Source organism: Diceros bicornis, chromosome 8 (genome assembly GCF_020826845.1).
Source record: "Diceros bicornis minor isolate mBicDic1 chromosome 8, mDicBic1.mat.cur, whole genome shotgun sequence".
NCBI classification, from domain to species: Eukaryota; Metazoa; Chordata; class Mammalia; order Perissodactyla; family Rhinocerotidae; genus Diceros; species Diceros bicornis.
In genome coordinates this window covers 69,053,255-69,067,143 of record NC_080747.1, presented here as the reverse complement: position 1 = coordinate 69,067,143, position 13,889 = coordinate 69,053,255, and the positions used below count along the sequence as shown (strand labels likewise).

The window sequence follows — 13,889 nt, the reverse complement described above, 5'->3', positions numbered from 1 at the left end:
AGTCTCTATAGAGATAATTTAATTTTGTGTGTGGTCTCATGCCAACTGAGGGGAAATACAGCATAAGATTACACATATTTGTAACATTTTACAAAATAAAACTTGTAATTATAAAGGATACAAAAATATGTCCACTGTAACGTTGAGGTTTTTTTAAAGAGGACAAGAATGGTATATATATTCAATATAAATTAAATATCGCTACGAAGAGTGGGATATTGGATATGAAACTAGTTGTGTTGGAATGGGAGAGTTAAAAGTGATTTTCTTTACAAAATTCAATTGCATCCTTTTTATTTATCTTTCTCCAAAATCTATCTATAAATTTATCTATAAGGTCAACTGTGTGGATACTGACTGATGAATATGCTTCCGTTACAAATTTTAGAAAAGAATCAGATTTTCCCGTCTGATACAGTCTTAAGTTACTCACCAGCTTAGTGTTCTAAACCATGGTAGGTCATAAGAACGATAGACTCTATAACCTATAGTGATAATTTCATGGAAGCATTTCACTTGGATGCCCAAAACCTGAAACCAACAGAAAACATTAACATACATTTCTCAATGTTTACATTGTGATTAATCATTTAATAAGTAGCTTGTTGTCATATGTATTTTAAAAATCGTTAGCCTATCCATTCTTAGGAGTGGCATTGCAGTTTAAAGTCTGAGGGATATAGTCTGGGCGGTCACAGCCGACTAGGCTTGATGCCTTATTGCTACTTCATTTCTTGAGGTGGTCCATGTCAAGATGGACAATATTTTTGTCCATTGTGTTTCTTCAGTTGCCCTAGGAAATTGATCATATGTGAAAGTTTGCTTGTATATATTTGTTTTTAACCAGACATCCTGATACACTTGCCGAGCATAAGGATACTGGCAGGACAATGGCTAAAATGTCTTTATCCAGTCACCCAAGGGTCCGGGCATGGTCTTTTCATTCTTCTAGCTGTGCCAACTCTCCCATAGTCAGTTACATCTCTCTCTGATCAATCCAAGTGGTACCACCTTGGCAAATGATTCACAGCCACTTCGGCCAGTCAACTGAGTCGACGCCGTTCTGTTTGCACAATGTCCTATACACATGCCTAGGAAATGGGTTTATATTTATAAATTCCTTTTTGAAGGTCTGTTTATTACTCCTTCAAACTGCTACACCCACCAGTCTGGGTACAGGTAATTCCTGAGATATACCATCAGATCCAATGCTTGGCTTAAGTCAATTCTACGACTTAAAGAGCAAATGGCAAGTTGAACGCTTATTACCATGAACTAAGAGTTAAATCTTTGTGAATACAGCAGACTAACTTTTTCAACCTCTAGAGAGTATACTCAAGGGCTTGTTTTTGTACAGCCCTGGTACAAAAAGTAGATTTTATGTTTTTAAAGAGTTATGGGGCCGGCCCTGTGGCTTAGTGGTTAAGTTTGCACACTCCGCTACTGGCAGCCCAGGTTCGGATCCCGGGCGCGCACCGACGCACTGCTTGTCCAGCCATGCTGAGGCCACGTCCCACATACAGCAACTAGCAGGATGTACAACTACGACATGCAACTATCTACTGGGGCTTTGGGGAGAAAAAGGGAAAAAAAGGAGGAGGATTGGCAATAGATGTTAGCTCAGGGCCTGTCTTCCTCAGCAAAAAGAGGAAGATTGGCATAGATGTTAGCTCAGGGCTGATCTTCTTCATAAAATAAAGAGTTAAAAAAAAAAAACAAAAATCAAAGATTATGTGACAGAGACATATGTGGCTCCTTAAAGCCTAAAGTATTACTATCTGGTCCTTTACAGAAAAAGCTTACCAAACTGCCCAAGGATACACTTTGGGATTTCTTTTTAAGATCTCCACAAATTAGCTTTCCCAAATCGACTGCTTAGGATATTCTTAAGCTATTTTCCCCCACTTTACCTAATACATGTCCAATTACATACTTAAAAAAGTAATTGAGGGGCCGGCCCGGTGGCGCAATCGGTTAAGTATGCGTGCTCCGCTGTGGCAGGCCGGGGTTCACCGGTTCGGACCTCGGGTGTGCACCGACGCACCGCTTGTCAAGCCATCCTGTGGCGGTGTCCCATGTAAAGTGTGCATGGATGTTAGCCCAGGGCCAGTCTTCCTCAGCAAAAAGAGGAGGATTGGCAGATGTTAGCTCAGCGCTGATCTTCCTCACAAAAAAAAAGTAATTGAGTCCCCTTAGCCACATAACAAGAAATATTATGCCAAAATACTATAATTAGTTCAAGAAAAAGTCATAAATGTGTTATAATATAAAGACAAGAGAAAATTTAAATACTATCCTTCAAATAACCTTTGTATATAATATCAAAAGTCGTTTTTTAACAAAAATAATCACAGAATGGGGACAATGCTAGATGTTAAGATAAAATGGCAAAGCCATGCTATTTATAGAACCAAGGGCTTTTAAAATATCAAATGCACTGATGCAATTTCTTTTTTTTTTTTTGTGAGGAAGATCAGCCCTGAGCTAACATCGTGCTAATCCTCCTCTTTTTGCTGAGGAAGACCAGCTCTGAGCTAACATCTATTGCCAATCCTCCTCTTTTTTTTTTCCTCCAAGTAGATAGTTGTATGTCATAGTTGCACATCCTTCTAGTTGCTGTATGTGGGACGTGGCCTTAGCATGGCCGGAGAAGCGGTGTGTCGGTGCACGCCCGAGATCCAAACCCAGACCGCCAGTAGCGGAGCGTGCACACTTAACTGCTAAGCCACGGGGCTGGCCCACTGATGCAATTTCTATGAACACATTAGCACTATATATGGTATTTTTCAGACAGGCGAAAGAAAAGTATTTTTAACAGCACACACATATATTTATATGATTGTTGGTTATAGCTTGCAAGTAGAATTAATACTGAACTGCTGGGAAAACAGAAAATAAGGGATTCAAAATACTAGAATTAAAATCATTAAAATACGTATATCTTCCAGAGCTGGGTGATTACACAGAAAGCAATACTCCATTAACACTGGCAGCAATGCATATTAGTAGGACTCCATTGGCCCAACTAATGTGTTAAGAGCCTTAAAAACAACAACCAATATGTAAATCAGTAACTAAATGCCTAGTTACTGATGATTCAAAGAAATAATAGAGGGCATCTGTTCTCAGAGAGGCATCATCTCTGTCACGGGGGACACAGCAACTACAATCCCGTGTGGAAACAGCCACAAAACCTGGGGCAGGGGGTGGGCATGGGCCGCAGTGGGGGCAAAAGAGGAGAACATACAGAGTCACGTACATAGGAGAGGACGAGGCATGTTAAGGAAACTACAAGTAGTTCAAAGTTGCTAGAACACAAAGGTGAGAAGTAGAGAGAGAGAAGCCTGGCCACAGAATCACAGGAAACAGCACAAAGGAATTCATACTGATCATGAAAGGACGTGATCAGATGTGAGTGTCAGGATGATAGAGGTGGAAAGAATTGACTGGAGAGGCAGCAAGAGTAGAAATGGTAAGGCAAGCAAGACACTGGCGTCCAGATGAGTGTGGAAGAACATCTAGTGGGGACAGTAGCAGAGGGGTGGAGTATAAGGAATACGAAACATCAAGGAGGTGGAACTGACTGGATTTGGTAGTTGAGGAAATTGGGGGGCTAAAGGAGAGAGGGGAACACAGAGTAACACCAGGGAAGGCTTGAGATTTATGCAAAATGGCTGGTGATGAAAGAGAAGTTCAGATTTGGATATGTTGAGTTTGAACTATGGTATCTATGGGTAATCCAAATAAAAGTATTTGTTTTCACTTTGGGAATCAATCTGAATAATCCTACACATGAAAAAGCTTTATATTCTAATATGTTCAGGATAGTGTTATTCACAATAAAGAAAAACCAGAACATAACCTGAATGTCTAAAAATAACACAATGGTTTAAATAACTTAGGATGCACTCCATTTCAGAGCAGATGGATGTATTAAAGCTGATGGTTGTAAAGACTGTGGAGCAACACAAAACATTCGATATGCTATTTAGTTTAAAAAGCAGGACACAAAATTTTAGTCACATTATGATTATAACCATGGTTTTTAAAACATAGGAGAAAAAAAGAAGGAAATGTATCAAGTGGCAGTATTAACTGGGTTTTGGTGGTGATAATAGGGTGAGGAGTGATTTTTTTAAATTATCTATTTTCCAAAGTAATTTTTTTTTTTTTTTTTTGGCGAGGAAGATCAGCCCTGAGCTAACATCCAATGCCAATCCTCCTCTTTTTTGCTGAGGAAGACTGGCCCTGGGCTAACATCCGGGCCTATCTTCCTCCACTTTATATGGGACGCCGCCACAGCATGGCTTGACAAGCGGTGCGTCAGTGCGTGCCTGGGATCCGAACCTACGAACCCCAGGCCACCAAAGAGAAGCACACGCACTTAACCGCTGTGCCACCGGGTCCACCCCTCCAAAGTAATTTTAATACACTTTTATAACTCTCACAATGGGAAAAAAGTTAAACACCCTATTTAAAAGTAAATTAAATAATGTGAATTAAAACTTAATTATTATAGAAGTTTCCAAGGAGGGGGGACACTTACAATCTCTTTTATATGTTCAAATCTGCCTTAAATCAAAATATGCTTTAGCAACTCCATCACTTAAAGTGTGATTCGAAGCTGTGAATGCTACAATTAAAGTACTATAAATAGAAGGTTGAAGGAAAAAAAGCTTCTTTTACTTTAAGGAACATGAATTCCATCTTAGAATAGTAGCTATCATTTCCTAGAAGTAAGTTTTCAATAAAATTCTCTTGAATTAGTCATTTTTAAGTGCTGAGCTAGATACAATGCATACTTCTCAAAATATAAATGACCTAGTTAGGGATATGAGTGTAAATAAGGCTTTATTTTATTTATCTATTCATTTATTTTGGTGAGGAAGATTGGCCCTGAGCTAACATCCATTGCCAATCTTTCTCTTTGCTTGAGGAAGATTGTCCCTGAGCTAACAGCTGTGCCCATCTTCCTCTATCTTGTATGTGGGATGCCGCCATAGCATGGCTTGATGAGCGGTGTGTAGGTCCACACCCGGGATCCAAATTCACGAACCCTGGGATGCAGAAGCGGAGTGCTCCAACTTAACCACTACACCACCAGGCTGGCCCCTGGACTTTAAAATACATAAAAGCCATATCGATTGAGTACCAACAGTATATGTGTATATGTGTATATCCATCCAGATTCCCTTACATAAATGTCATAAATATAACATGTATGTATGCATGTGTACATGTGTGTGCATGCATATACAATAAACCTAAATAAGAGCAATAACAGTTCAAATCTACTTTAACCTAGATCTTTAATATTATTATTTTCTTCTCTGATTAAACTCATCAGTCAAAGCAAATAACTTGTAATAAAACGGTATTTTCCTTTCATAGTAGAAAAAATGAACAAAAAAGCCCAAGTACTTTAGGGACGCTTATAATTCCCTTTCAAAAACACAGAATCCAAATATGCAAAGATGTCTTTAATGGTGTTCTGGATTTTGACATAAAGAGTGGTTAAAAATTGTCTCCATCCACAAATTCTCTTACCACACAAGTTTAGTATGGAGAACAACGTAACTCCTTCACAGGAAGCCCACCAACCCAGACTGAGTCAGTATATCGAGGACACTACTGTTTTGCAATGTCTTAGATCAAAATTATCTTCTAAAGGGGAATAATAATTCAAATGATCCCTAATATTTTCAACGGTTCCTCAATGCTTGACAAATCCCAAACGTCTTCACATAGCATTGTAAAGGCCCTCCAGAATCTGATCCCTAATTATTTTTCCAGGTTCAAAGGCCTTGTGCTCCAGGCTCAGGGCATCACCTCCTTCTCCTGACACACCTGGACATGTGGACCTTTGCTCCAGCGTGCCCTCCACCCTGACAGAGTCTCAAGATCCGCTCCCTTCATCCACAAAGCCCCACTGGGCTGTCTGACATCACCCAATCCCTTCTTCCCCAGGCCCACTCATCACACAGCACTGCACACACTCGCACTCCCTAAATGCCCAGGTCCCGAGGCCAACAGTGGTCACTGACACTCACAGCCTCAGTGGGTTCAGACTGAGAAGGCTGGGAGCGGGGCCGTTCCCTCAAGTCACACCTGGACAACCCTCCCATCTGCGTACCTGGCTTTCAGACTTGGCGTCTTCTGCCCTCACATCACCATTTTTCCTTTATAAGAAAAAACTCTTTAAGATGTCAGCAAATTAACAGAACAGAGCAAGTAACTTCTCATTCACTTCTCTTACCTTAATATCCCCAAGGAAGTACAAAATTAATGAGAGGACAAAAGAAAAGTGAAAGAGCTTTATGGAGCTTAAAAGAGCTGCTGTAAGTGGTTTCAGAAGTTGATGGAATTTTTCTTCCAGTTGTGTCTCATTTCACTTCAAAACTTATTCTTTTACAGAATAAAAGGAAAACCATATCACGTTGCCCATAGCTTACCACTATGAATAGGACTGAGCATGAAGGCGGGAAGGCAGGTGAGACAGGGGAACACACTTCTGCGTGGGTGGGAACACAGGAGAGGCTGACCCAACTGAGAGCGGACAAGGAAAAAGAAATAACAACAGAGAGGGACAGCGTGCACATTCCTGAGAGCAGGCTCTCCCTGCTCACTGCTAAACCACGCTCAGCACCCAGTGCCTGATGAATTCATTGAACAAATGCATTTCTCCTTCTCAGTCCCACCACTTCGGGCTTCAAATGTTTCATGCTTCTCTAGATATGCAGGCTTTTACAGGCAGGAACTCTCTGCTGTGACACTGCTTCTCCCCAGCTCCCCCTTCACCTCGCTGACTCCTCCTCAGCCTTCAGATCGCAGCGTACACGCTGGGCACGCCGCCTCTGAAAAGTCTCCTGGCTCCCCCTGTGCTCTCATAGCATGCTACTCGTTTCTTCAAATGCTTATTGCAGTTTGTGATTATATACCTCAGCAAGTCTTTAAAGTGTGGATAGTAATCTCCATTAGGCAGACACAGGCGTTTTTCTCACCACCACCATATCATACCCCAGAACTAGCGCAATGCCTGGCTCATAGCAGGCATCTTGAAAGCATTTGCTAAATGAATGAATTAAAACCTTAAAATACCTGTCTGGCTTCATGACTCGTTGGGCTTCCCATATACAACAAAATCCCAAACTCCCAGAATGGCTTCTGTTCACCTCTCTGGTCTCAGCACTAGACACCCTCCACATGTACAACTTGCAAATCCCTCAACGGACCACATTCTCTCATTGCCTCCACAACCTGCCCATATGTCCCCACCTTGGAACGCCTTCCTCTGTGCAGTCCCCTCATTAGGACCCAGCTTTGCCTTCACTTCTCTGGAAGTCTTCCTCCCTCTCTGGCTCAGGCTGGATTAGCTACTTTTTTACTGTGCTCTCCCAACAAGTTCTATCATAAGACTTATTCCACTTATTTACTGTTCCATTTATTCATATGGTTACTTATATGTCTCTGCCATTAGACCGAGTTCCTTGAAGTCAGGGATCTAGCTAACAGTCATATACACTGAAGTCATGTGTGTGTGTTTCTCTCATAGCTAACGCTTGGCAGACATGTATCTATTATGTACACTTGGTCTCTGCTGAATGAACACATTGAATGGCCATTTTGCAAATGGAAAAGATTACCTCAGGTCACTTCATGAACTAGAAGATGCTTACAGGAACTAAATTTGCTAATACGAAGTCTTGAATTACCTTCTTTTTTTATGACATGCTTAAGTTACTTCAATCACATCAATGCCAGAAAACAAACACCAGATACTTAGGAAAATGTAAAATACTTACAAGAAGCATCAGCATAAAGGATCCCATATAGATGATCAGGAAAAACAACGAAATCATAGTTAGAGTGAGAATTCCACGAATCCACCAGTTTTTCCACCTACAAAGAAAATGTTTGTAAAGTTAGCATTTAATGTGTTCTTTAGGTTTTTTTGTGGTTTCAGTATTGAGCTGTCAGACTTATGGATTTTCCCTACCTATATACTCTAAAAATCATGTACTTCACTTCATTTAATAACAACAAGAAACAACAAAAACCAACCAAACAGCATTTGTTTGCTCACTGAGAGTTAAATTAGACGTAAAAATTATGTGGCCAAAGAAGGAAACTAATTTGTGTTCAGTGTGAATGAGGACAAATCGTGAGGCCAGGAAGTGAGGGAGTGAGGTGGTCAGTGGGGTTGTGTGTACATCCGTCCAGGGGTCATTCGGAGGGAAGGAGGAGCCAGGTGCACAAGCCCTCTAAAAAGATGATGATCAGTCCTTTAGGGTGGTAGATAAAAACAGTAATTATTTTAATGGGGTATAGACAGAGAGCACGGCCTCGAAATGAGAAAAAGTACAGAAAGGATAATATAGAACTGAAACTGAGAGCACAGCGATTTCAGTGAAACGAAGAAGGCAGAAGGAGGTGGGTCTCTGAGGGCAAGGCCAGACTGAAGGTCACTTTCTTCTATTGCTCCAAGTATGCTGCCTGCTTTCCTTGACTAGGGGGACAAGGCCTTCAGCAGACAAGTTTTTCTTATCCTTGGTCCTTTGCTTGTTCCTTAGAGCAGAGCTTCCCTACTGGTACGCCCACCCGGCTGGTTCCTGGGAGGCTTAGAGTTCATCTCCCTCGATCCTCCGGCTGTAAGTAAGGGCCTGGGGTAGCCAACTGCCGCCCCCAGGAGCCTCACACTTCATCTCCAGCGCACCTTACAAACATTATCACTCTTGATGTGGCCATGTAATGAAAAATATCAGCAGCCACCAGATGAAACATCCAAAATGATTCCAATAACACCTGTGTATGGATGATGATTTCTGAATCTAAAATTGCTGCCCCCTACTGTTATTTATTCTACACTCATTTTACATTATACTTATGGTAAAGTTTTTTAAGACTTTTCTGATTTCTATTAATTCAAATGATAGCATTTAAATTACGTTACAAGAGATTTGGATTCAACTTCAAGTATGGTAACATACATGCACTGTACTCAAAGCACAAACCTTCATTCTCCCGCCTGTAAGGGAAATATTAGCTGACTTCATCCATTTATCAAATATTGGTTACATTTCCTGCTTTCAGTCACTCTCCTATATAGTCTAGATACTGCTAACAAACGAATCTTTCTCAAATATCCCTTTTATCACGTCATTTCTGTACTCAAGATCTAAAATGCCAACAACATTAAATCCAAACTCTTTTATCTAGCTTCAAGAGTTTTTCATGAGGTGGTCAAATTGTACTTACCCGACTTCATTTCCCTCTCCTATTTAACAAACTATGTAGACTCATAAATTTCTCATGAGACAGTTTTGGGGCTGAACTGAAATGAATGGAGAGTCAAAAATGCTACAGCTGAAAGGGCCCATTTAGTTTTATAGCTATAACATTTTATGGATTAATGAGTGGATTAGGACACTGGGCTAGGTCACAGCATGAGTCAGAGGTAAGTAAAAGACCATAAACCAGTCTCCTGATAATAACCCTGTGCTGTATGTAAGAAACCCAGAAGCGTATTTAGCCCTCCTTTATAACTGATCCTCAGACTGAGAATTAGTGAGAACCTCTTCTAGAAAAGAGGACACTACGTAAGTGTTAGAAATCAGTCCCTAGGTGGGTGTTGCCAAGGTCCATGTACCTCTAATGTTAGATGCCTGGCTTTGAACTTCAGAGAATGGTAGCTGCTGAGAACCAGAGATTTTAAACAGGAAACCTAGTCTCTTCATACCATCCTAAAATTTCACGGTAACTGAAAATCTGGGCCCAGAGAAACATATTCTACCTGGTTGTCTCTTTTTTTTTTTTTGTGAGGAAGATTAGCCCTGAGCCAACAACCGATGCCAATCCTCCTCTTTTTGCTGAGGAAGACTGGCCCTTGGTTAACATCCATGCCCATCTTCCTCTACTTTATATGCTTTATATGTGATGCCGCCACAGCATGGCCTGACAAGTGGTGCATCGGTGCGCGCCTGGGATCCGAACCCCGGGCCGCTGCAGTGGAGTTCGCACACTTAACCACTATGCCACCGGGCCGGCCCCTGGTTGTCTTTTATTATAGAGATATTTCCTCTCCCAGAAAAATCCCCCTCCTCAAACAAGATCAAAGACTTGATTCCCTTATTTTAATCTAAATAACTCCCCAAATCTCCCGAGAATATCTAATACAAAGTTGAGCACATAAAGCACATACTTAAACATAATGTTTAATCATTGATACAGTAACCAAAAGTCATCCTGCAAAGGAGAAGCACTGAATTCAAAACAGACCATGATATGTGAAAAAGAATCACTGTTACTAAAAACCAGAGGACAATCTGATACTGAATTCAAAATTGGGAATTTCCTTTACCATGCTACCATGATCATATTACAGAAAGCCTTAATTTTGAGTCCAAGTCATCACTTCATGGATTATATTGGAAAAAAGACCTCAGAATCAGTAGAGGAGAATTTGATTCAAGTCTCATGGCCCAAGGACCTATAAGAGCTAGAAATCAGATTTTTTTAAAGTATTAGCGGTATCCTAAAAAGTGATTATCTTAAGTGGTCACAAACATTGTTCAAATCAGTTATGAGATATACAGTGTCTTTCTGTTACTACAACTATTAAGTGATTTTTATTTAAAAGTCATGACAAGATTTTTAAAAGATTATTTGCTACTGGCACAAGAGTCATGACTCATCAAGAACTTGGTTGGCAAGGCAGTTCACCTGAGCCAAGAATTGGGACAAGGGGCACTCCTCAAGAACAAACAAGAACTTGCTGGGCCATCTGGCAAAGAGCAGGAGTTTTAACGAAGTCCATCGACCAGCCTTTGGAGGAAGTGGACAGGAAGTGTGCAGGTTCCCGGAGAGAAGGAAGACGGCATTACAGAGTGAAACAGCACCAGTAAGGCTACGCCTGCGTGTTTCCTCGGTCTCTCAGCCTCAGCACCAGTAACATTTGGGGCCAGACATTTCTTTGTTGTGAAGAGCTGTTCTGTGTACTGCAGGATGTTTAGCAGCCTCCCTGGCCTCTACCCACTAGATGCTGTAGCACCATCTCTCGTGACAACCTACGATGTCTCCAGACATGCCAAACTGTCTGCTGGGGAGGAGGGGCAAAATCCAGGGCATTGCCCCCGGATGAGAACTGCTAAGCTAAACTCACAGCTGAAGAAGAGCTCCACTGAAGGATAGAGCTAGACTTAACTGGCTAATGAATACTCATTGCCACAGACCCACACACAGGTCAAGAAAACGGGGGGAAGACTTGCCAAGGGACTGAAGACCTTTCAGGCCCCTTCCAATTTCAACAGCTCTTTTTGGCCTTATAAATTAAAGCCTTAACAGTGAGCACAAATCTTGACCAAGCAATTTCACTTTTAAGATTTTATCTTAAGGAAATAATTATGGATGCTAAATAAAAGTTAGGTACAAAGAAAAATGTTTAATGTAGAGTTGTTTTTAATTGTGAAAATTTAGAAATAACTGAAATGCACAGCAATAGCTGGTAAGTTGAGTAAACTGAACTACAGCCATACAATGGAATACATCATGCAGCCATTAACAAGATTTAAGTATATTTAAGGATGTTGCTTCTAATACCACAGAATGAAAATGAAAATAGCAAGGTAGAATGCTATGTTTACATTATACACACACACACAAAATGCACAAGAAAACAAAGCTTCAAAGAGTAAACATCACAGTTTGAAATATTAATGTCTTGGTGTGGGGGTTATAGGGTTTTTATTCCTACAATTCATATAAATTTCTTATGTAATTAGTATTTTTAATCCTAAGCATCTATAACTTCTAAATCTTCATAAGGCAGAGTATTTTGGGTATTAGATAAAGAGGCTAAAATGTATATGATTTAGATTTTGAAATATTCATATAATCTTTATAGAGAAGTTTCTTGAAAAGGTTGAAACTGGTCATGTATTATCTACTGTTCATTCATTAAAACCAATTCTTTTATAAATTGAACACAATGCCTAGCTTCAGAATGTGGTTCTATCACTTACTAGCTACATGGCCCTTGATATATAACAGTTCTGTGCCTTGGTTTCCTTTATAAAATAGGTATATGACCATACCTGTGTTACTGAGTTGCCATGAGAACAACTTAGTTAATATGTGTGAAGTCCTTGGAGAAGCTCCTAGCACATACTGCATGCTCAATAAAGATCAGCTGCTATTACTTACTATTGCTAATTTATTACCAGAAAAAAAAAAAAAACTTCGTCATTAAGGAAAATCTTGTTATGAATAACATACAGGAAGCCAGCATCGTTCTTATATAACATCAATATAAAAAAATTTCAGATCTGAGACAGACCTGATGAGATGTTAAAATAAAGGTGTATCTGTGAACTAGGTCATGAAAACAACTGGGGACAAGAACTATTAAAATAATAATCATGCTTTTAATAATAGACAGCAACAATTTGTTCTATTGGTCAAAAAAATATGAAAACTTGGCTTTGAACCAATTTATTCTAAGATGGTTACTCCTACAAATTAAAAAACAGAAAAACTCATATTACATTTACTAGATATGACTAAACCAATGTTTTTCAAAACACAGGTTATGACCCATGGGTAGTGAAATCAATCTGGTAAGTCACATCCAGCATTTTTTGTTCAGTAACATAAAACAGTATCAAACAGAAAAGAAATCAGAGGGTATCACACACAGTAGTGGCAAGAACTGTTTCATAACATTTTTGCAGCAGTTAAAATATACATTTGTGTGTTTCTTGGGATGTGCCATAAAATGTATCTCTTACTGTGTGTCATAGTCAAAAAAAGTAGGAAAAACACTGTTTTATACCAATAATTAAGATTTTACATTTTAATCTGGATGAAACTTTACATTTATTTTGCTGGTATAAATTTTGTAATTCATATTCCTAAAGCATACAATGGAGGGCTGAAAATTAGCTGAAATTTGGTGGTGATTAAACATTTAAAAATATAGCACAAGGTTACAACAGACACCTCAGAAATACAAAAGATTATAAGAGAATACTATGAAAAGCTATATGCCAACCAATTCGACAATCTGGAAGAAATGGATAAATTCTTAGAATCATACAACCTTCCAAAACTGGATCAAGAAGAAGTAGAGAATTTGAATAAACCAATCACCAGTAAGGAGATCGAAACAGTAATCAAAAACCTCCCCAAAAATAAAAGTCCAGGACCAGACGGCTTCCCTGGTGAATTCTACCAAACGTTCAAAGAAGACTTAATACCTATCCTTCTCAAACTCTTCCAAAAAATTGAGGAGCGGGGGAAGCTCCCTAACTCATTCTACAAAGCTGACATTACCCTGATACCAAAACCAGACAAGGACAACACACAAAAAAAAGAAAATTACAGGCCAATATCACTGATGAACATTGATGCAAAAATCCTCAACAAAATACTAGCAAATCGCATACAACAATACATTAAAAAGATTATACACCATGATCAAGTGGGATTTATTCCAGGTATGCAGGGATGGTTTAACATTCGCAAATCAATCAACGTAATACACCACATTAATAAAATAAAGAACAAAAATCACATGATCATCTCAATAGATGCAGAGAAAGCATTTGACAAGATACAGCATCCATTTATGATAAAAACTCTGAATAAAATGGGTATAGAAGGAAAGTACCTCAACATAATAAAGACCATATATGAGAAACCCACAGCTAATATCATCCTCAATGGTGAAAAACTGAAAGCTATCCCTCTAAGAACAGGAACCAGACAAGGATGCCCACTGTCACCACTCCTATTTAACATAGTATTGGAAGTCCTAGCCAGAGCAATCAGGCAAGAGAAAGAAATAAAAAGGATCCAAATTGGAAAGGAAGAAGGGAAACTGTCACTATTTGCAG

The 13,889-nt window shown here is 39.6% G+C and overlaps 1 protein-coding gene across 1 annotated transcript in view; it reads right to left on the bottom strand.

Moving 5' to 3' along the window:
- CDS1 (CDP-diacylglycerol synthase 1) overlaps positions 1–13,889 on the bottom strand; it is a 65,049-nt gene that overhangs the window by 31,763 nt on the left and 19,397 nt on the right. Inside the window, exons 3-4 of the mRNA XM_058547429.1 lie at positions 7,803–7,899; positions 434–531 (exon numbers count right to left, since the gene is read on the bottom strand). Of these exons, the coding sequence (XP_058403412.1) occupies positions 434–531; positions 7,803–7,899 (195 nt within the window). The remainder of the gene's footprint in view (positions 1–433; positions 532–7,802; positions 7,900–13,889) is intronic.